Below are 22,348 nucleotides of genomic sequence, written 5' to 3'. Positions count from 1 at the left end.
TTAGTAATCAAATAGCAATTCAGTGCCCAGTTTCTTGTACCACCTCATAAATCAAAATAGAGGGCCTTATTCCCTGGGGGAGCCGCTTTGATAGACGCAGTAGTACAAGGAGGGCAAAAGGTCAAAGATGGGGGAAAGACAGGCATGGGGCCGAGGCAGAGGCTCTTGCCACACCACCCTGCCCCAGTTCCTGATTTTCTCTCTGCTTCTCCAAGCAATGGGGTAGACGGTCCTTTCCCTCCCACTTCTTCCTCCTTTGCTCTTTGCGCCCCCTACTTCTCCTTTTGGTGTTCTCTTGCAGTGCGGGACTGTTTCAGAAGCTGAGCCTTGGCCACTACCTGGCTCCCCACCGCCTCCGGGAGCACGGGAAGAGGACTGAGAACCCTGAAACTCCGGTGGGGCAGGAGTCAGCGTTCTGAGCATGTGCGAGCAAGCAGAGGACTAGGGCGGATTTGGGGGGCCGGCTCCAGGACGCTGCCCTGAGCGCAAAGCGAGAGCGCAGCGAGCGCAGGGCCGGACAGGACCGCCCGGAGCAGCGCCCCGCGCCCGGGACGCAGTGGCGGCGCCCTGCCCTCCGGGCGTGGGCGAGCTGGCCGCGTGTGCCTGGCTGCTTGACGCGACGGCCAGCCAATCAGGGCGAGCGGCCCGGGCTGCCATGTGACAGCGAGGCGGCCCCTTTCCCCAGCGCGGCCAGAGGGAGGAGAGAACCGGGGCTCGCCGCGAGCCTTCGAGAGCAGCAGCCGCGGAGGCGGCGGCGGCGGGCGGGAGCGGCGGCGGCGGCGGCGGCGGCGGCGGCGGCGGCGGCACAGGCTCGGGGCCAGCCGGGCGCGCATCCCCGGGCGCCCTGCGCGGCGGAGAGCTTGGCGGGCCGCGGGAGCCGCGGGACAGGAGTGGACAAAGCAAGATGGCAGGGATCTTAGCCTGGTTCTGGAACGAGAGGTTTTGGCTCCCGCACAATGTCACCTGGGCGGACCTGAAGAACACGGAGGAAGCCACCTTCCCGCAGGCTGAGGACCTCTATCTCGCCTTCCCCCTGGCCTTCTGCATCTTCATGGTGCGGCTCATCTTCGAGAGGTAAGAAGGGCTGGAGCACCTCCTCCCCTCCCCCTGCACACACGCGCGCACACACTCGCGCGCACACGCACACTCGCGTGCTATGTGGCGCACGCCTCCGCGCCCCCAGCGCTCGCGTTCACGCCTCCCAACCTTTGTGTTTCGGGAAGGGCTGCTGACCCCTCTGCCCGGCTTGCTTTCTGGCAGCCAAAGGAGGACTGGCTTGCCTGCAGATTTCCTCCCGGGCGCCGGGAAGGGGCCGCGGAGCGTTCCGGTCGCCTCCTCTACTCCCCGACGGCCCAACTCCCTCCTCGCGGTGAGGGCAGGCGAACAAAGGTGAGCGGTGGCGGTCCGCGGGACTCGCCGCACTCCGCGGGACTCGCGCCTGTCCCCCAGCGCGGCACGCGGCGCTGCCAGGCAGGGCTTCCCCGCCGAGGCTCGCCGACACCCACCTGACAGCCAGGAACGTTCCGGACGCGCTAACGGGAGGGAGGAAGAACCGCGCACACTTGCAACCTTTACACTCTGGCATAAGGGTTGTAGTGACTGTACTTCAAAAGAATACGCCAGGGACTCCTTGGCTTCTGGTCGCTATTTGGTTTCCATCCTTGACACTGAGTATCAGGCCCACTGTGCTGGGAAGTAGGTGACAACAGCACTCCAGCTCATTAGCGGTTTCTTTAAAAGAGGACTTGGCAGGATGGGTACATAGCTTGCAAAATGGTGATATTAAATTGATAGCTGTGTCATAGGAATCATCATAAACTTTTTTTTTTTTTGGGCACCAGAACACTTAAAATTTTGAAGAATTGTCATATAATTGTTCGTAGAGTTTCTCGATTTGGTTGGGTATCTCCATTGTGGCACACACAAACTTGTGTTATTCTCATTGAATCAGTTTTAGTCACTAAACTAGATTTTGCCTGCCAAGCATTCTCTGGGTGCTGTTGAAAAAAACCAGGATTGCAGCACACACTTTTTCGCAACAGAAAACATCATCTTCCCCTTCTTTTTACCCATCCCTCCTCCCACCCAATTCATCGGTAAAGGCTGAATTTCTTAGATCACAAAGTAGAGTTTAGATTCCATTTCTCCCTTCTATTCCACCTCTCTGCCCCCGCCTCCAGCTCACCTTGATTTTGTTTCTGTTATCTTGTTTGCTGTTTCTGTTTGCCTAAAACCACTATTGAGGGTGGCAGAATGTGTCTTTTGTGCCATTTGCAAGTGCAAATGGCTACAAAGCTTCACAGAAACAAACAAAAAAAAATCTTTTGTTTAAGGAAGGTGTATTTTTCAATGGGCAATACTGTTACTGGAGACAAAGTCAGCGGGTCACATGCAGAAATTGGCTTGCACAAAGGAATAGACTACTATTTTAAAATGATTTGGAGTCCAATACAGATATGTCATCGATCTTATCTTGAGCTGAGACTTACTGTGAAAAAAAGTAGGTGTGTTTGCAGGTTCAGAGTTACTTCTAGAGCAGATCTTTACTTATGGAAAATATGAACTCATGTCTAATCTTGCAGTCTCCAAAGGCGGGCTCTCAGGAACTGCAGGTTGCTCTATGTTGGCATATGGTGGGGGATCCACATACAATTGCAGAGTGCCATCTGATAAATTCTGTCTGGTAAATTCCGGCTGTGCGCACATTTAGATAGCTAATGTATTTGAAAGAGATGTGCAGTCTTATGTTTTTGGAGAACAAAAGCATGAAAGCTGCATTTTCCTGACATCCTTCTTCTCTATGCTGATTCCAGGCTATTCATTAGTTGAAAAAAATTAATTTGTTGGAGAATGGAGATAGCTTTCTACTTAGACTCTCTCTGCCTTAAAAAGAAAAGAAAAACACTAATGTAATAGTTGAAAACTGAAAGTTCATTTTTCCTCTTCCTGAACGTTTCTTCTTCCTTTGCATAATCCCATGACTTGATTTACAGTTTACACAAAGAAGTTAGCTGCTTTCAACTGTCAGTCACAGCAGGTGTCCTTATATTGATGTGTACAGAGTTGGTCATTTTCCTTCAGGTCATTGATTCAAGTAGAAGAGTTTTAATGGCCTATATGGAAAGTGAAGATTTGTGGTTAATGTTGAGAATACTAATCCAATATGGCACACATACCACAGGATACTACTGATTTTTGGAAAGGTGTCTAGTTTGGTTCTTCCTATGGTAGTGATAGCTCTGTCTTTATTAACCATTCAGGTTCTCTTAGGTTTCCAAAAATTCCAGGGTATAGTTATATCCAGAGTTAGAAGTTCTGCATGTTTCTCCTATTCTCAAACCTAAATGACACATTCTGGGAACCAATCTGTAATCTTCATCTCAGTAGTATCCATCAAGGGCCTGAATCAATATAACTGAACCAGCTAATATTATCACGGATAGAATTCACTTTCAGTATCCTTCTAACATTTTATGCATAAATCTTCTTTTTCAGTATTCTATAATGTATCACATGATTTAAAGAAGTCTGTTGTGAATCCCTTTATAAAATGAAATGCTTTTTGTAATAACAATAATTCCTTTGAGATTCTATTCCTTTTATGCTTCTATTGTCACATATTTCAAAGCTGAGAACATATCCAGGAAATACCTGGTTATCTAAGATTTTTATTTTACACTAAATGAGGTAAGTAATGTCTTATTGAGGCTAAAATTGTGAATTTGCATGCTTTTTCCTCAGTTTTATGTACTTCCTTCTGTAAAGAGAAACACTAAAGGATTGACTGAATTGGGCTTTGCTCAACTGAACAGGCCTATCATTTAGTTTTCACCCTTGCTATTGGGGTGTTGACAGTAGAGGCCTTCATGGCCAGAATATGCCACTTTGTAGGAGCATATGGGCAGCAATATGGAAGCCCAGCATGGTTGGTTAAAAATGGAGCAGCCTAAGGTCAATGACTTTGGCCAAGTCTCTGAATAGCCCAAAGGTTGGTGGTTTTAGCCTAGCCTTGATACTACACTTAATGCTCAGTACAGATGAGGTGCTACTTGACTGACAGAGTGAAGTATCTGTTGTTTAAAAACACAACTGGATGGTTTCTCTTAGGATGAAAATTACAGCATATCCATTACATTATGTTGTTGACTTGATGACAAAGAACAAAATACTATTTAATAATATAACATTATCATCTATTTGATGAATTTTCTTGACTTAATGCTCGTTTAGGCTCAGTAAGCCATTCTCAGGAATTTTAATAAATGCTTCTTCCAACTTCACTTTTTCAAAAATGTGTTTTGCTGTAGTATTCGTAAGTGTGGGATTTCTGCTGAATCTCTGTTTGAAATAAAAATTCTTTGAGGTATTGTTACAAATGGTAACTTTAATGCATTTTCTTCCCTGAGGATTTAGGAGAAAGATGCAGAAAGTATTAATTGGGCATCAGAACACTCAAATTCTATCAAAACTTAACCTCACACTGGGGCAGCCTTGTAATTTATCTCCACTTATTTTCTCATGTTTACAGTGAAGCAAATGGCCTGTGTAATCTGAGGTTGCTTTCACCCTCCCAATTGTCTCATTTCTGTGAGTCTTCTTCTGTATTTGAAGCTTACTAATTATTATTTCATGAAACTTTGAAGCAGGCCAAATGTCATTTTTGTGGCAGGCAGAAATAAATCCTCTAGGAATAAAGAGATTTTTTTTCCATAGAAATATTCTAGTCAATGGTTTTGTATATTGTATTTTTCAATTGTATTTTGAGTTAAAAGAATCACTTGAGCTGTTATCATTTGTGCTCCAAAAAGTTATAATATTTCAGAATAACCAACAAGGAAGATTCTGCAGAGAAAGCAATTGTTCCCTTTTTGAAGGCCTCTTTTAGGTGAAACCCAGAGCAGACCTGGCACGTCTTGTGATGACTGGGTGAGAATGAGAAGCTCAGTCCTGTCGGGTTGGATTTCAGAATGCCAAGGTATGTGAGGAGTGTCATCTTTCAGGAGGCCGATACCAAACAGTCTGGCTTGGGCTCCTTCAGCCCAAGAGTGATTAGCTGCCCCCAAATCTTCAAGAAACAACAGTGTCACAAAAGAGGGGAAGGAGGGAGGGAGAGAGAGAGAGAATGAGAATGTGTTCCTAGTAGTTAAGGGGAAAGAAGAGGAGCGAATGATTGCCAGGAAAAAGTGGGATATCAGGCGAGGTTCATTACTTAAAGAATTTCTTCCTAGATGTTCCTTTAACGTACCTTGTAATGAAGAGATTGATATCATCACATATACTTTAAAGGAGTTTTTTTGAACAACTTGCTTACAGACATGGTTTTTTTCGTGTAATCGTTGCTGGATATTAAACTCCATAAAAGTGCCTTATTTAACTTGTTAAATGATGGTGTGATTGATTCAGATTAAAACTATGGATACCTGCTCTGCCAGAGACTAGTGTACAAGGTAAGAGTTGGGTTCAGACACAAGTAGGTTGCTTCCTACAGTTTCTGACTAGAATAGGAAAATTGAATTACAGTGGATGTTTTGTTGGAACACAACCTGAAATCAAAGAGATGATATTCTTTGCAGAACTTCAGTATAGCTTTCTCTTCTAGCAAAATGAAAAGTTTGCATTTACAGGGTGCAATAGTTTGGCTATTTTAATAGGTTGATTTGTGAGTAAAAGGCATAGCATTCCTCTTAATGGGCAGTGACTTAGAAGGCAGGGAAGGTAGGGGAGATAACTTTAAATTATCACAATGATTTAATGTCATCAAGTATTAGGAAATTAATACCCTGAGTTTACTTATGACTTTTTCGTTGGAGACACCTGAATTCTCTATGGACAGGGGTGGATAGTTTTCTCCTGGATTCCTAGTTTGTAAGGTATTTCAGAAGTGGTTGGTCTTCCCTGATGGCGAAGGGTGGTGGAAGGAAAATGGAGTTTCACATGAATTTTTTCCATCAGTATACCAGTCTCATGGCTTTGTGAGACACCACTGCACCTTCCTTAGGCTTTCCTTGTGTATCTTATTTTATTTTATTTTATTTTATTTTATTTTATTTTATTTTATTTTATTTTTGAGACAGGGTCTTGCTTTGTTGCCTGGACTAGAGTGCAGTGATGTCACCATAGCTCACTGCAACCTCAAACTCCTGGCCTTGAGCAATCCTCTTGCCTCAGCCTCTCCAGTAGCTGGGACTACAGGTGTGTTCCACCACACCCAGCTAATTAAAATGTTTTTTGTAGAGATGAAGTCTTACTATGTTGCCCAGGCTGAACTCAAACTCCTGGCCTCAAGCGATCCTCCCACCTTGGCCTTGCAAAGTGCTAGGATTACAGGTGAGAGCCCAACCTTCCTCATGTATTTTACTCACCTGATTAAACCTTGTTGGTGAGCACTACAATCTAGGTCCATGTCATATATTGAAGGTTTCAAAGGTTTATTACATACACTTACATATTCTTCCTCTATCACCAGGTGAAAACAGATTTTCTATTTATTTCTTACAAAGTCAGGACTCTCAAATTTTTCTTGTTTTTTCCCCCCTTCCATCTCTTTTTGATCAGTTCATTTATTAAACACTTTTGAGTCAAGAAATGGAGTTCCAGATTTTGTTTGCCAGTAACTAGTCATGTCACTTTATGTATCTTAGGAAACATTTTTCCTTAATTTTTTTAAAGGTAATCCAGATTGCCTCTTCTTGTATAAAGATCCTTTTAGATTATATCAGTGATGCCCTGAGAATCTTTATTCCTAAGATTTTATTCTTTGCTTTCTTCCCCATATCCTTTTTAAATTATTTCATTGTCTTTGTGTCACTCTTTTCTGACACCATCACCTTTATTGACTGTTCCAAACACCTATGCTATGGCATGATTGAACATAAAAGGGTGATTCTTGCGCAGTGTCTTTTTGGGATATCTCATTAGTAATGCTGTGGATGACTGCATGCCTGGGGCACATGGTCTGAAGCTTTGCCTTAGTGTTTACCATCTATTTTGTTTGATGTTTGAGTATTGTGAATGACAGCCATTTTACTGAATAAGTTTTTAAATTTTGAAAATAATAGCAACAACTAATATTTATTCCCTAATGACCTTATTACTTTACATAGTTTACTTTATTTATTTCCCCCTCAAGTCCTGGGAGATAGATACTAATTTTTACCCAGTTTTACAGATAAAACTAAGGATTGAGAATTTAGGAAATGCACCTGACTTTTTACAACTTACAATAGCAATGTAAGCCTTTGGAACTAGGTTTCTTGACCTAATAATTTTGGTGATCTTCTATTTTAAAGTAAATATCATGAAATCATACTATATATGTTGTTTATATGCAGCCTTTTGCCATTTAATGCTATAATCTGAACATTTTGCATGTAATTAAACTTATTCACAAATATTTTCAATGGCTGTACATTATTCTATGCTATGGATATACCATAATTTACTTAACTGGTCCCCATGTTTTTGTGGACATTTAGGCTATTTCCAGTACATATATATATATATATATATATAAATCTTTTAATTCTTGATGATTTCCCAAGGAATGTTTCCTAGAAGTGGCATTTCTAAGCCTAAAAGGGTAAATATCTTAGTGTTCTTGATAACTGCCAAATTATCCAGAAATTATACCCATTTGCACCTCCTTATCAGAATGCAGATTATTATCATTTGAAAAAGTTTTTATTTTGAAAGAAATGTTACTGTTGTAATGTGTGTTTTTATGTTACTCATGATGAGCTTATTTCAAATATTTATTAATCATTGGTATTTCACTTTCTGTGAATTCATGTATATTTTCCTATTGGGATGAGGAGATGCGGTTTTATCTTTTTCTTGTAGGAAAGTAGTAGTGTTCTTTTTTTCGTTGTTATTTTTATTTTTAATGCAGAATGGTTTTGTCTTGGTCTGTTTCTCTGGTCACATATTCATACTGTTTTCTTTGTCTCCTACTTCTCCCCCACAAGCTAAGTCACCATCATCAGGAAGAAAGCTGCTCAGATTCTGCATAGTGGAAGGGATGCATTCAGGAGGATGATGTAAATGATATCCATGCTTTATTATAGAGGGCTGGGAGGAAGACAGAGGCATCAAGAATCAATGGGTTTTAATGGTGATCTAGCAGCTCTTGTATTTTCCTGGATAGAGCTGGAACCCATTTTATTAAGCGAAGTATCTCAAGAATGGAAAAATAAGCACCACATGTACTCACCATCAGATTGGTTTCACTGATCAACACCTAAGTGCACATATAGGAATAACATTAATTGGATGTTGGGCAGATGGGAGGGGGAGGAGGGAAGGGTGTATACATACATAATGAGTGCGATACGCACCATCTGGGGGATGGACACGCTTGAAGCTCTCACTTGGGGTGGGGAGGTGGGGCAAGGGCAATATACGTAACCTAAATATTTGTACCCCCATAATATGCTCAAATAAAAAAAAAGAATGAATGGGTTTTTATGAAGGAAAAATCAGGGATGGAGCATAAATTCTTTCAAATTATCTTTCTGAACTTTTGGTTAAAAATGACTTACTGGACTAATCATTAGGGAAATATAAATCAAAACAACAATGAGGCCAGATGTGGTGGCTCACACCTGTAATCCCAACACTTTGGGAGGCCAAAGTGGGAGGATTGCTTTAGGCCAGGAGTTTGTGATCAGCCTGGGCAACATAGCAAGATCCTGTCTCTTTCAAAAAATTTTAAAAATTAGCTGGGTGTGATGGTGCACACCTATAGTCCCAGTTACTCAGTAGGTTGAGGCAGGAGGATCCCTTGAGTGCAGGAATTCAAGGCTGTAGTGAGCTATGATTGTGTCACTGCACTCCAGCCCTGGATGACAGAACAAGAGACCCTGTCTCTAAAAACCAAAAAACAAAAAACGCACCACAAGCAACAATGAATATATCACCTGATACCTATTAGGATGGCTGCTGTCAAAACAAACAAATAAACAAAGCAAACAGAATAACAAGTATTGGCTAGAAGGAGGGCGAATTAGATCCCTTGTACACTGTTGGTAGGAATGTAAAATGGTGTAGCAGCTATGGAAAACAGTATAGAGGTTCCTCAAAAAATTAAGAATATTATTACCATATAACACAACAATTCTGCCTCTGGGTATATACCCAGAAGATTTGAAATAAAAGTCTCAAAGAGGTATTTGTACACTCATGTTCATAGCAGCATTATTCACAATAACCAAAAGGTAGAAGCAATGTGGTATATACACATGTCTTAGTCTGTTCAGGTTGCTATAACAAAATACCATGGACTGAGTAATTCACAAACAGCATAAATTTATTGCTCACAGTTCTGGAGGCTGGGAAGTCCAAGATCAAGTTGCCAGCAGATTTGCTATCTGGTGAGGGCCAACATTCTGGGTCACAGATGGTGCCTTCTCATGTCCTCACATCAGGATAGGGGCAAGGCAGCTCTTGGGGCCTCTTTTATCAGGGCCTTAATCCTAGCCCTCGGGCCTTGTGACCTAATCTCTTCCCACAGGCCCCACCTCCTATCACATCCCATCTCACTGGTAATTAGGTTTCAGCATATGAAGTGTGGCAAGATACAACATTCAGAACATGGCAACATACGATGGAATATTATTCATCATTTAAAAGGAAGGAAATTCTTCAATGACGTGGATGAGCCTTCAAGATATTATGCTTAGTGAAATAAGCCAGTCACAAATATGCAAGTATTGCATGATTCCACTTACTATGATTGAACCTAGGTACCTCTATGAGGTACCTAGATCAGTCAGATTTATGGAGACAGACAGATAATAGAATGATGATTGCCAGGGGCTGGGAGCTGGCACAGAGTTTGAGTTTTGACAGATGAAAAGAGTTCTGGGTGATGGTGGTGGTTGCACAACAATGTGAATGTACTCAGTGACATAGAACTGTCCGCTTAAAAATGGTTATGATGGTAAATGTTATGTTAGGTGTATTTTCTTTCACCACAGTTAAAAATAAATAATAGGTTTATTGACTTTTTTTAAAAAGTCACTTACTAGAAATAACCGGCTTCTTTTTCTAGGCTTGACAATTTTCTAGTTAGGAACTAACATCCCAGTCCTCTTGATCTCAGTTGCATCAAACACTGCCTTTTTTTTTTTTTTTTTTTGAAATGTCTAATTCCTTTCAGATCTAGGAGAACCCCTTTTCTTTCCAAAATCTTCTGGCATGGGTGTGTGGGCAGTGAAGATTTAAAAATCCAGAAAGCACTTAAGTATCTTGGGGTTTTTTTGGAAGGCACTTGAACCAAACAACTTACTTCAAGTCCATTTGTTAATATGACAGTTTAATAATAGTAAACTGACATGTATAGAAAAGAACAAAATGTCTTTGGAAAGCACTTCACATAGTGTCAGGGGATCCCTAGGATTAGAGTAAAAGCATCCTGCTGAGTACACAATCCACTTAAAGCAAACCAGGATAATGGGACAAAATTCTTACAAGGGAAGTGGCCCAGGCCACAGATACATCCTGTGGAAGCTTTGGACGGGTTAAGATCAGATTTGACCCTCTGCCCTCCCTTTCACTGTAACTTTACATGCATTTTATAAGCGAATGATTGAGACATTTGAATACTTGAAGCTGGTTTTTCTCAAAGACTGCATATTGTAAAGACAGATTGTAAGCATTGGCAGGTACATATTAGTGAATATTCATTTTTAAAAATTTATTCTAATGCTTTGTCATTGTATAAAATGCTGTCCATAACTCATCTGTGAGAATATTTGAGCATTTTTTTTTTAAGGAGAACTTTGTTTTCCTCAATACTGGCCTTCAGAATGGACTTCTCTTGGCCACTGCTGCTAGCTGTTCGTATTTTTGCCTTTATTAACTCAGAATAGGATTGTGGGGCTTGAATTGGCAGAAGTGGGGTTAGAGATACACAAATGGTTTTTAGCAGGAGAGATACATTCTTTTTCTAGGCAACCTTTTTCACACAGTGACCTAGGAATAACATTTGTTTGTGACTTGCCATTGTCTGCATAAATGTCACATCTTATCTTTGAGGTTTTCAGGTTACAAAGCTATTGTTGCTGTCCTGAAACTGTGATTAAGACTGTATTTTCTTTCTTCCTTTCTTTCACTCTATTCCTCCATCTCCCTCCTTTCCTCCCTTGTTTCTTACTGTCATTGGTACAGATCTTTTAAAGACATGGGATGTCCTTAGAGAAGAGGAACAGCACTGAGTTAGGAGTGGGGGAGGGGATTAAGAAAACCATCTGAAATCTTGTCCAGGGACACAGTTTGGCAAGTAGCAGAGCAAACCCTGCCAGCTAGTCTAAGTGGCTCTGTAGATCTTGTTTTAATAGATCACCATTTCAAAGCAGAATAAAGACTTGGTGGTTTACTGAGAGTGGCAGTTTTGGACACAATAACTTGAGTGAAGGAAAGTTGAGAAAGGAGCAATCAGTCATTTAGGGATTATGGAGATAGGGAGACTAATAGGGCTTTGTGTGTCAGTGGGTGTGTGTATATCTTTGAGTGCATGGGTAGGTTTGATGGTGACAGTTCATTTGAATTATATTCCTGCTTTGTACATTTAGTGTAATTAATTAAAAATGTATATTCCTAACCAGAATTAAAAGGAAAATGGATGGGATATCAGAAAGATCGAAACCTAGGTTTCAATCCAAACGCTGCCCTTTATCAGCTATGCAGTAAGTAGTAGGCAACATACTCTCTGAACTTTGGTGTCTTCACTTGTAAAACGGGGAGTGTGCCTACTTTGCAATAGTGGGGGATTCAGTAAAAACTGTCCCTGAAAAACACATGTTGCATAGAAAAGAATTGATGCCAGAGTACAATATTTAGTACCTAATTCAGAAATAATGTTCAGTAATGTGATTTAATGTGCTGGGTGTGTGTGGAGGGGTGGGGTGTGGAGAGAGGGTGCAGCCTGTGGAAGCAGTAGGGCCTGTTTATATATTTGATCACGGAACTGGAGGATTTACTTGTTCTGTTGAAGAATAAATATTTAGAGTTTTAGACAGGCCTCGAAGCCCCAGTCTGCGGCACTGTGCCTGCTGAGGGAGGAGAATGCTTCTAAACCTTTTCTTCTCAGCTCTTAGGGATGTGGATTGCATGCCAAGGACCTGCTCCTATTTGGTGGCAGAAAACCATTTATGAGGGTGGAGTGTTAAACAAGTGATGGGCCACTGTGTGCCACTGGGAGCCTGGCCCCTGCCCTGGCTTCTGTGCCTTTGGAGAAAGCCCTGGAAAGATGGTCTCCCTCTAGCTGGAGTTTTCTAAGGAAGCTGTGTTTCAGTGAAATATGCAAATATTTATGCAAATATCCCCACCTACCTCCCACCCCTTGTCTGGCCCTGATGGTTCTTTTTTATTGCACACAGTTTCAAGGGAAAATTGATTGGGTATTCAACCACTGGTATTGGCAGACATCACTTTTGGCATTTGTATTGATTTAAGACCTGGGCTACATTCCGGGTCTGCCACTTGCTAGCTACAGGTCTAGGAGCATATTACTTCATCTCTTCAAGGTCAGTTTCCATCTGAGACTCACAGAGTTGCTGTGAAGATTAAATGAGATAATACCTGCATTGGGTTCAGGGCAGTGGCTAGCTCGTTGAAGCAGTGATTACTTGTTCTTCAGGTTTATTCAAGGTGCATGCGCGCGCGCACACACACACACACACACACACACACACACACACACACACACACACACACACACACACAGAGTCACTGCCTGAGTATTTCTAGAAGTGAGACTTCATAGGCCTTTTATGTCAAAACTCTATACTGGCTTCTGAAACCCTTTACTGGCATTACCTTTATGTCATGGACATTTATGAGGACCCCATTCCTGTATGATATAGACTCTTATTTTCAGTGGTTAGGGTTGCCAGTGCAGTCATTTAAGTTTTACTTTCCTTATTATTTTTCTTCTTCTCTCTCTTTTCTTTTTCCTCCAAGGAAGATTCTGATTCTTCCAGTTATAGCTAGCAGAAAACAACCCTAGCAGCTTAGTGAAGAATTGGGCCTTGTCCACTTCACACTCATATAATATACCCTTTGCTGAGATTGTACATTAATATTCAGACAGCTCAGAAATAGGAAATCTTTGAGTCTGACATTTATTGAGTTCTTTCAGAATTTTAAGCCTAGTGGATTATCTTAATTTGATCCTTAAGACAAAAGCAAACTCATTCTAGTGGCATTGGTATCATATTTATGAAAATTCAAACATTCAAAATTAGCTGAAATAATACATTTATGTATTTTTTTTCTTTAAGAGAAATAAATCTGCACCCTCACATTTGAACTTCCACCGGTGTGAATGTGGCTAACCTAGTCTGACCAAATTGGTTCAGAAGGAATTTGCATCTGCTTTCAACTAGAGGCATTTTTCCAGCTCTGCATAGTTTAAATATAATTTGTGAGTAGTTAGCCATGTAAATAATTTAACAAACCTGATAATTTTTTTAAGGCTTTGATAGAGGCATCTTAGGGTGATCAAATATAACATTTATGGTGGGTCATCTTTTAAATGAGGAAGTAAGGAGAAGATGAAACCACAATGCTGTAGAACAACAAATTACCAAAAACGGTCTCGATTAATAATTTAGTCATAGTTTAATAGAGCTGTAGACTTTCTACTTAAAAAGGAAATTGAAACTTATTCATTCAAAGACATAAGTCATTTGTGGGTCAGACAACAGGGGTGTGCCAAAGTTGAGGGGGGTAGGTACAGTCTTCCCTGGGTGCGTGAAATAAGGGGGTGTATTACCTACAGAGGATTCTAAAAAATAATAAAATTAATTAAAAGTTGGTCTGCTTTTTATTAGCACCCTGTGAAGCCACTTCTAAACAAAGAATGGATAGAAGTGGTAAAATACTCCTCCCCACCGGGGTACACGGCTCCTACTCCTCTACCTATCCCCCGTGTCTTGGAATACCACCGCCAGACACTGTTTTAGGGCACAGATGATCTGAAGATCACACTTTGAGAAATACTGGCAGAGATAAAAACGCTGTTCCGCCTTCCATTTTGTATGTTAAGATCCTGAGCCCAGAGAGATGAAGTGACTTGCTGTCTGCCACCCACTCAGGTCCTGGCACAGCCTGCTGCTGTGGAAGCCTAGGTAGTGCCATGGTAGTGTGACCATCCCATCCTGGTTTGTCTGAGACTGTCCCAGGGAAAACTGAAAGAGTTGGTCCCCCTCCCTAATTGCTCATCCTATTAAACCCATTCGGGTCACCAGTCAGGAGCATTTTTACAATAAAAAGGGCTACTCTGGCTCTCCCTAAGGATGGCTTGTGGGAAGAAGCATCCTTGGGGCTTGAGGCGTGTTGCCTGCCCCCACTGTCCATGTAACCACATTTCATGGCTTTTTAAAAAAGCCATCAAAGGGCTTCCCATTAAGTGTGGGCTGGAGCTCCTGAGGGCAGAACTCCTGCAGATACCCAGGGCCAGGTCTTGGTGTGCTAATGCCTCCTTAGCCTGTCTGTGTTAGTGAGACCACAGACTTTTTTGTGTTCCTCCTACTTTCACCCAGGGTGTGATAAATCTAGTTTGTTAAGCTCCCACACTTAAATGGCTGCTCGCAGAATTGTAAAGGGACTGGAGAGGGAACAGAAATAGACATGCAGGTGGTGGCTGTTAAACCAGACGGTATTTCTAAGGCGGGTTCAGGCAGTCAAGTGGTTTTGTGTGTGTGTTTTATGTTCATGGTTTTGTTGAGTTTTTACAGTGTGTGAAGCTTACTTTTGCTAGTGTTCGGTATGGTTTATCTGAAAGAACTAGGCTCCTGAAATAAACATGCCAGTGAACTCTATCTTAGAGTTTAAGGAGGAAAGTGCTAGGAAATTCCAGCTCTAATGTTGCCTCCCTCTGAGGCAGGCTTTAGCTATGGATCTCTAAGCAGGCAAACAGGTTTGCCAGTGTCAGTACTGTTCTGTGTCCCCCCCTCACCTCCCAGGTGGTCCACACCTGGCACAGTGTCAAGCTGTATAAGATTGGGCAGAGGCAACTAGGTAACAATTTAGGACTGGGGCTCATCACCCCCTTGACTGCTGGATAAATTTGCCTACCCGAGTGCATCCGTATCTTCTTACTTCCCCCTCCTACTCAGAACCTATTCTGCCTTCAAATCCAAAGTCTCCTGGGTAAAAGGCATCTCCTGATTGGGAAGGGAAATCTCCCTTACCTCTGGCCCTGAGCCCTGCCTGGTTACCAGCTGTTCTGTTATTACTCATATTTCCCAGGGCCATAGTGAGTTTGGGGCAAATCCACTTAGAAGGATAGTTGTTAATAAGAGCTTTGATCTCAACTTTTGCTAAGTGTAATTTTTTGGTGTTTAAAAAATATGTAATAAATAACATGAAATAAATATTCTTTCTGTTTTCAAAGATAACTTCATGGTTTTAGACTGTTTTTCTGATTTAAAAAAGATAACTTCATGGTTTTAGACTGTTTTTCTGATTTAAAAAAAAAGAAATAAATTTGAGTTATTGCATTCCACAATTTAAAACCAAGAGTTTATTGTTTGGCAAGCAGTTTCCCCTTTTTCAGAGTTGAGGATGGACAAAAATGTTGCATTAAAAGCAGAACCAAACCTGGTTAGCCTTTCTTTCCATCAATCCCCATTCCATTTTCCAGCCAATGTCTAATCCTTTAACTCTGGGGTCAAATCTAAGGAATTTTAGTCCTTTCAAAAGCTTTGCTAAATTGGATGCACTCAGCTGCTAGAAACTTCTTACTGCCCTATTTTAAAAGCCAACCTAAAAGAGTCAGGATGCTGCTCTGAATGGGAACTGCTAAAGTAAATAGCATATGATGATATATTTTGGATGTTGACAACAGATTATACTTGTCTTTGCAGGTAAAGCTAAACACAGTCTTTTGGGTCCTGAGGCCCAGTGTTCAGACTTTTGGGCGGGTTGGGGGGGAGAGAGAGAGAGAGAACGAGAGCGTGAGCACAGGCACTGACTGGCGCTCTGCCGTGTGTACAGCAAAAGGGAGCATAGAACCCTAGCTTAAAACTCCATCTGGGAGAAAGCCATGTTCAGTCGCCATTATGCCCCAGTGGGTATTGGTTGTAAACCCCAGCACTCAAATGTGTAATCATCACTCATATGGCAATCTTAGAAAATGCTTTTTTTTTAAAAAAAAGTAAGGTTTTTATTCTGTATGTGTAGTGTGCATACAGAAACATGCACAAAACACGCCTAAATGTACACTTTGTCAGATTGTCACAACAAAGTGAATATATTGTGTGCTCGGTAATCAGAACTCAGATCAAGAATAGAACATTACTAGTACCCCAGAATCTTCCTCTTTTATTAGTTTTTACACATTTTTATAAATTAAGGAAAAATCATTTACAGTATGAAGATGAAAGGCCTAATCTATGCACCAAAACCCTCTATTCCACTTAAGGTCTCTGGCTCTTGAAGGAGGAAAACACAAGCTCTGGTAGTTGTGTTACCAGCAGAGCTGGCTCACTTCTTTGTGTTAAGTTTGTGCAGATGCTTGGAGATGTATGTGTGTGTGTTTATGTGCAAAATCTTAGTATTTGGCTATCAAATTTAATAAATTAAATAAATTATTTAAAAAGGAATGGAAAGAGGTTGTGAGAATGTGAGTGAAAGACCATAATGAGAACACCTATCTTCTTTCCAATCTTGTTTAATTAGTGATAATGTTTTGTAAGGATAGGCATCAGTAAAGGGACAAAAATACAGTGCCTTTACGCATTTTTTTTTAAAATAGGATAGGTGTGTAAGTTTTTTGACAAACTTCTCCATCCTGTTTTTTGAATGTAGATGGCCTCACATGATTTGTAGTTTAAGACAAGGGAATCAAAGCTACCATATACTTTGGATTTGAAAAAGCCAGGTGTTTTGAACACTAAATATTGGTTTGTGACATTGAAATACTGTATTTGTTTTGAAAATGGTATCTTATTGCAGTGCTTTGCATTTTAGAGATTATACTCACCTTAAAAAACATGTATCCTTCAATCTAAATTTTTCTTATTTAAGAGAAATTTTCTATTCTGCCTTTAGATATATCTTCAATTTCATTTGTCTTTTCTTCAGGAATATCAGTTATACATATGTTAGATTTCTTTTGTCTTCCTTTCACATCCATCATCTTCTCTATAATCATTTTAATATTGTTAGTTTTTTCCATGTTTTATTAATTTTCTTCACTCCTACCTACCACATGTCTTTCACTCACTGTTCATTTGCTAATTTTTTCTATTGCTCTTAATGTTTCTGTAATCTTTTAAAAACCGTTCCTTTCTGTTGTACTGTTATCTTTGCATTCTTCTGCAGTTTTATAATCACTTTTCTGAACCTTAGTATCTCTTTGACTTTTTTTTGTTTGTTTTTTGAAGAACAATCATTTTCTTTACAATTTTTTGTTTAAAGCTTTCCTATATTCCTGTGGGTAGTTCTTTTTTGTTTACTTTCTACTTATTATTTTGTAATTTTATGTATTGATTGTGCTGGTTCCTACCCATGCCTTTTAATCCTAAATTAACAGAAAATACTGAATCTCTTTCTGCTTATTTTTACAAAGAGGGTACCTTAAAATCAGCTTGTTAAAATCTACTATTGTTTTTAGACTCATAGCATAATAGAATGGTTTTCTTTAAAAATAATATATTTCATTGATAAAATCTTCAATATTCTATGACTCCCAGTTTTAAAGTGTATGAGTCTTAAAATGTTCAAATGGCTGTAATACTGTAGTGTTGAGGTACAAATTTTCCCAGAGCTGTTTTGTGAGGGTTGTATTATAGCAATATTCTTCCAAATTATGCATGTTTGAGATAATTATTTTTTCATACTAGTTCAGCTTTCTTAGAAATGTAATGATATAATATGCAATAAATCTTTTGGTGCAGTATTGTCTTAGCAGTAACTATTAATATTTGTTAATTTCTAGTGTATCAATTTTAATTTGTTGACTTTAAAATGTTTCAGTGTCTCACATGATTAATCATGCTACAAAGATTATTTGAGACATTTTTGAATATTTAAAATTATAAAGCCTCTTGATTTAACACATTGACTGCCACACTATAAAAAAATTTTTTTTCCTTGGGGCCACATTGTTTTATTATGAAAATAGAATAAAAACTTCAAAAACAAAAGGAGCCTTTCTAATTAATGAAAAACTTGTTATTTTTTATTATTTTCTGTGTGTGAGTTATATGCAACTTGAAAAATAGTTCTCACGGCTCCCAAGGTGAAGAGACGTGTGAGTTACATATGCTTCATGAGGCTCAAAACTAGCATGAGTTAAATATAACTCACATGGCAGCTAATGTATTAAAAATTATTTTAAAAATTACCTAAAGATGTATGTTTATAGTCTCATTGGGAAACTCCTAGTATAAGGGGAAAAAAAAACCCAACCAATTTTCCATTTTCACTGTTTTCTTAATCTCACTTTCTTTGCTAGATGTAAACAGTATTAGCAGTTAATATGTATGTTGTGTCAGAACTTTTTCAGTTCATTTACCTATATATATATATATGTATATGGAAATATAAACTTTGTTTAAAACATGGATGATGCCAGGTGCAGTGTTTCTCACCTGTAGTTTCAGCTACTCAGGAGGCTCAGGCAGGAGGATCACTTGAGACCAGGAGTTCGAGGTTGTGGTGCCCAGTGATTGATGATTGTGTTTGTGAATAGCCACTGGACTTCAGCCTGGGCAGCATAGTGAGACCTTGTTTAAAAAAAAAAAAAAGCATGAATGATATACTCTAAGGCCTGCTCTCAAACTTGTTTGTCTTTTTTTCACTTTAAGATCATGTCTTGAAGATTTTCCAATGTCAGTGAATGTAGAGGCCACTTTATTCTTTCTTTCTTTTTTTTTTTTTGAGACAGTGTCTCACCATGTTGCCCAGGCTAGAGTACAGTGGCATCATCATAGCTCCTGCAACCTCAAACTCCTGGGCTCAAGAGATCCTCCTGCCTCAGCCTCCCGAGTAGCTGGGACTACAGGTGCACACCATGACACCCAGCTAAGACATTCTAGGGTGGCCTTTTTAAAGTAACTTTTTGAAACTGAATTTTAGATTGTGGAATTTGTGATCTTTTTCTTTTTGACATGTATAGCTTCAAAGCTGTAGAAAACTTATTGCTTATGGGTTTGGTGAGATTACAAGGTACAGGGAGACCATAAATTTAGATGCAATGATTACATTTAATGGATATATAAAAAACAGGGCTAAGATGGTTACTTCAATGAAAAATGGGTGGTTATATGTAATATTTTGCTTGGTATTTCATGGAAGTTATGTCTAAGAGTTTGAACTGTGAAACCATGAGTATACAAGAAGTAGCTGAGTAGTTTATTAATTACATTTCCTGGCTTTAGAAAATCAATATAAAGCACATTGGCTCATAAATGAAGCTGTTAGGCTCAGTTATAATAGGTGAACATTTCTTGAGATTATTAGTTCCTATCCCTGATATGGTAGTGCTTACCCTTCTGTGGATCATGTTTGGTCTTGGCATGGCGGCTTCAAGGCTCAAAATCAGACGTTTGTTAATGTGGAACACAATTACCCTCTTAGATGGAAGCCCAGACTCACCATTCCTGTTAGTTAGGTAAGTCTAAGGCAATGAGTTGAAAAGGGTTTAAATATATGAGGTATGTTTCTTAAATAAATGATCACAATAGATGTCACAGGGTTTAAAATTGTAAACTAAGATAAAATCATATTATTAACATTATTATTTCTATTTCTCAGGTACAGAAAGAGGTTAGCTCATCTCCCCCAAAGCAAGTTTTGGGCAGAAAAAAGAATCACAGCTTCTGGCCACTGCATTAACCATGCTCTTTTCTGGAATCCACTTTTTCTTATCATCCTATTATCATCACCTTGCCCTGTGTAACTTTTGGGGAAGGATGCCGATGAAGAAAAAAAATCAATACATGCATATTGTGAAAAACTGTCAAACAGTAAAATAGGGAATACAGCGAAAAATAAAACTCGCTCCTCAGAGGCAACCAGTTGCAGCTGCCTTCTGGAATTTTTTCTAGGCATAGTCAAGCATATATGTCTTAGTTTGGGCTGTGTATTAGTCAGGGCTCTCCAGATAGACAAAGCCAATAGGATAGATACAGATATAAAGAGGAGATTTATTAGGGGAATTGGCTCACACAGTTACGGAGGCTGAGGCTGAGAATTCCCATGACAGCTGGAGAGCCTGGGATGCTGGCAGCTTGGCTCAGTTCAAGTCCAAAGGCCCGAGAACCCTGGGAGGACTGCTGGTGTAAGTCCTGGAGTCCCAAGGCTGGGGAGCCAGGGGTTGTGAGGTCCAGGGGTAGGAGGAGAAGAGTGTGCCCCAGCTCTAGAAGAGAGAGAAGACATCCTTTTCTTACGTTTTTGTTCTGTCTGTGTCTGTGTCTTCCCACATTGAGGATGGATCTACAATCTAATCTCTGGAAACACTCTCATAGACACACCAAAAAATAATGCTTCACCAGTTCCCTAAGTATTCCTTTATCCAGTGAAATTGACATGAAAATTAACCATCACAGGCTGCTATAACAAAATACCACACACTGGGTAGCTTAAACAATAGAAATTTATTTTTCATGGTTCTGGAGAAAAGGAAGTCCGAGATCAAGGCACCAGCAGTCTGGTGAAGACCCACTTCCTGATTTGCAGAGGGCTGTCTTTTTGCTGTACACCCACATGGTGGAGAAATGGAGAGAGGGAGAAAGGGGAGGAGGAATTATGTCACTAGAGTCTCTTCTCACAAGGGCACTAATCCCATTTATGATGGCTCCATTCTCATCTCCTCTCTTCTCCTAATTACCTCCCAGGGTCCCACCTCTTAATACTATCGCATTGGGGATTTAGGCTTCAACATATGAAGTTGATGGGAGGAGGTGAGGAGGACACAAACATTCAGTCTATAGCAATATATGATCTCTCTATACAGTTTATTTAACACAACCTATATATGCTCTTTTGCACTTTGTTTTTCACTTAATATATCTCAAACATCTTTTTATGAAATACTGAAAACTAAACTTTTTTCCTATAATGGGTTGTATAGAATTTTAATGTATTTTATAGATCTTATATAACATATATAATATATGTAATCTATTTATCATAATTTATTTATTTTGAGACAGAGTCTTGCTCTGTCACCCTGGGTAGAGTGCAGTGATGTCATCATAGCTCACTGCAACCTCAGACTCCTGGGCTTAAGTGATGGTCCTGTCTCAGACTCCCCAGTAGCTGGGACCATAGGCGCATGCTGTGAAGCCCTGCTCATTTTTCTGTTTTTAGTAGAGACAGGGTCTCACTCTTGCTCAGGCTGGTCTTGAACTCCTGAGCTCAAGCAATCCTCCCCCCTTGGCTGTCCACAGTGCTGGGATTACAGGTGTGAGCCACCGAGCTGGACCATAATTTATTTAACCACTGTCCCATCAGTGCATCTGATAGGTCATTTCCAATTGTATGCTATTAAAAGCAATGTCACAATGTCTATTTTTGTACATCTGTCTTTCTTTACATGTGTATTACCTTAGGATAAATTCCTATTTGTATGAAGTTGCTGTGTCAGTTTGAATTTTGATAGGTATTGCCAAATTGTTCTCCTAGGGGATTGCACTTTTTTATATTCCCACTAACTGAAAGACCATTTCTAAAAGTATGACTGAACTTTCAAATGTTTGTCAGTTGGTTATGTGAAAAAGTGGTATCATTTTAATTTGTTTTTATTTTTAAGTGAAGTTCAGCACTTTTTCATATATTTTAAATCCACTTGTATTTAGTTTTCTATGAATTACTTGATGATGTTGCCTTTTGGAGGCATGTTTATTGTTTTATAAAGGCTCTTTCAATGTAAAAATAAATTTGCTATTTTTCATGTATTCTGTGACTGGTTGCCTGTCCTTTTTATTTGTCTTTTGACTTAATTATGATTTTTTTGTGAGCTGAAGATTTCAATTTTTATTGTAGTCTGATCAATCAAGGTTTTCCTTTAGAGCTGTTGTCCCCAACTCTCCAGGCTGCAGACTGGTACCGGTCGGGGTTGGTGGCCTGTTAGGGACCAGCTGCAGAGCTCTGCCACCCACTCCACCCCGCCATCCGTGGAAAAATTGTCTTCCATGAAACTTAGGAAGGGAGGGGGCCCCACAAAGGAGGGTGCTACACAGCAGGAGGTTGAAGCTTCATCTGTATTTAGAGCACTTTCTCTTGGGCTGGTCAATTTCCGTAGAAATCAGCCCTCCTCTAGCCGGCCTGGAGGTTGCAAGCCTGCTGCCACTGTTCTGAGAGCTGAGCAATGAGCTGACAATTTTCACTTATTCCC

At 40.2% G+C, this 22,348-nt stretch overlaps 1 protein-coding gene across 1 annotated transcript in view; it reads left to right on the top strand.

The window, feature by feature from the left end:
• Positions 1–692: 692 nt before the first annotated feature.
• CERS6 (ceramide synthase 6) overlaps positions 693–22,348 on the top strand; it is a 257,944-nt gene continuing 236,288 nt past the window's right edge. The window contains exon 1 of the mRNA XM_045559832.1: positions 693–1,074. Within this exon, the coding sequence (XP_045415788.1) occupies positions 905–1,074 (170 nt within the window). The 5' untranslated portion in view covers positions 693–904. The remainder of the gene's footprint in view (positions 1,075–22,348) is intronic.

Source organism: Lemur catta, chromosome 8 (assembly GCF_020740605.2).
Source record: "Lemur catta isolate mLemCat1 chromosome 8, mLemCat1.pri, whole genome shotgun sequence".
NCBI lineage: Eukaryota > Metazoa > Chordata > Mammalia > Primates > Lemuridae > Lemur > Lemur catta.
Note: the sequence above shows the minus strand (reverse complement) of the source record. Positions and strands in the feature narration are given on the sequence as shown.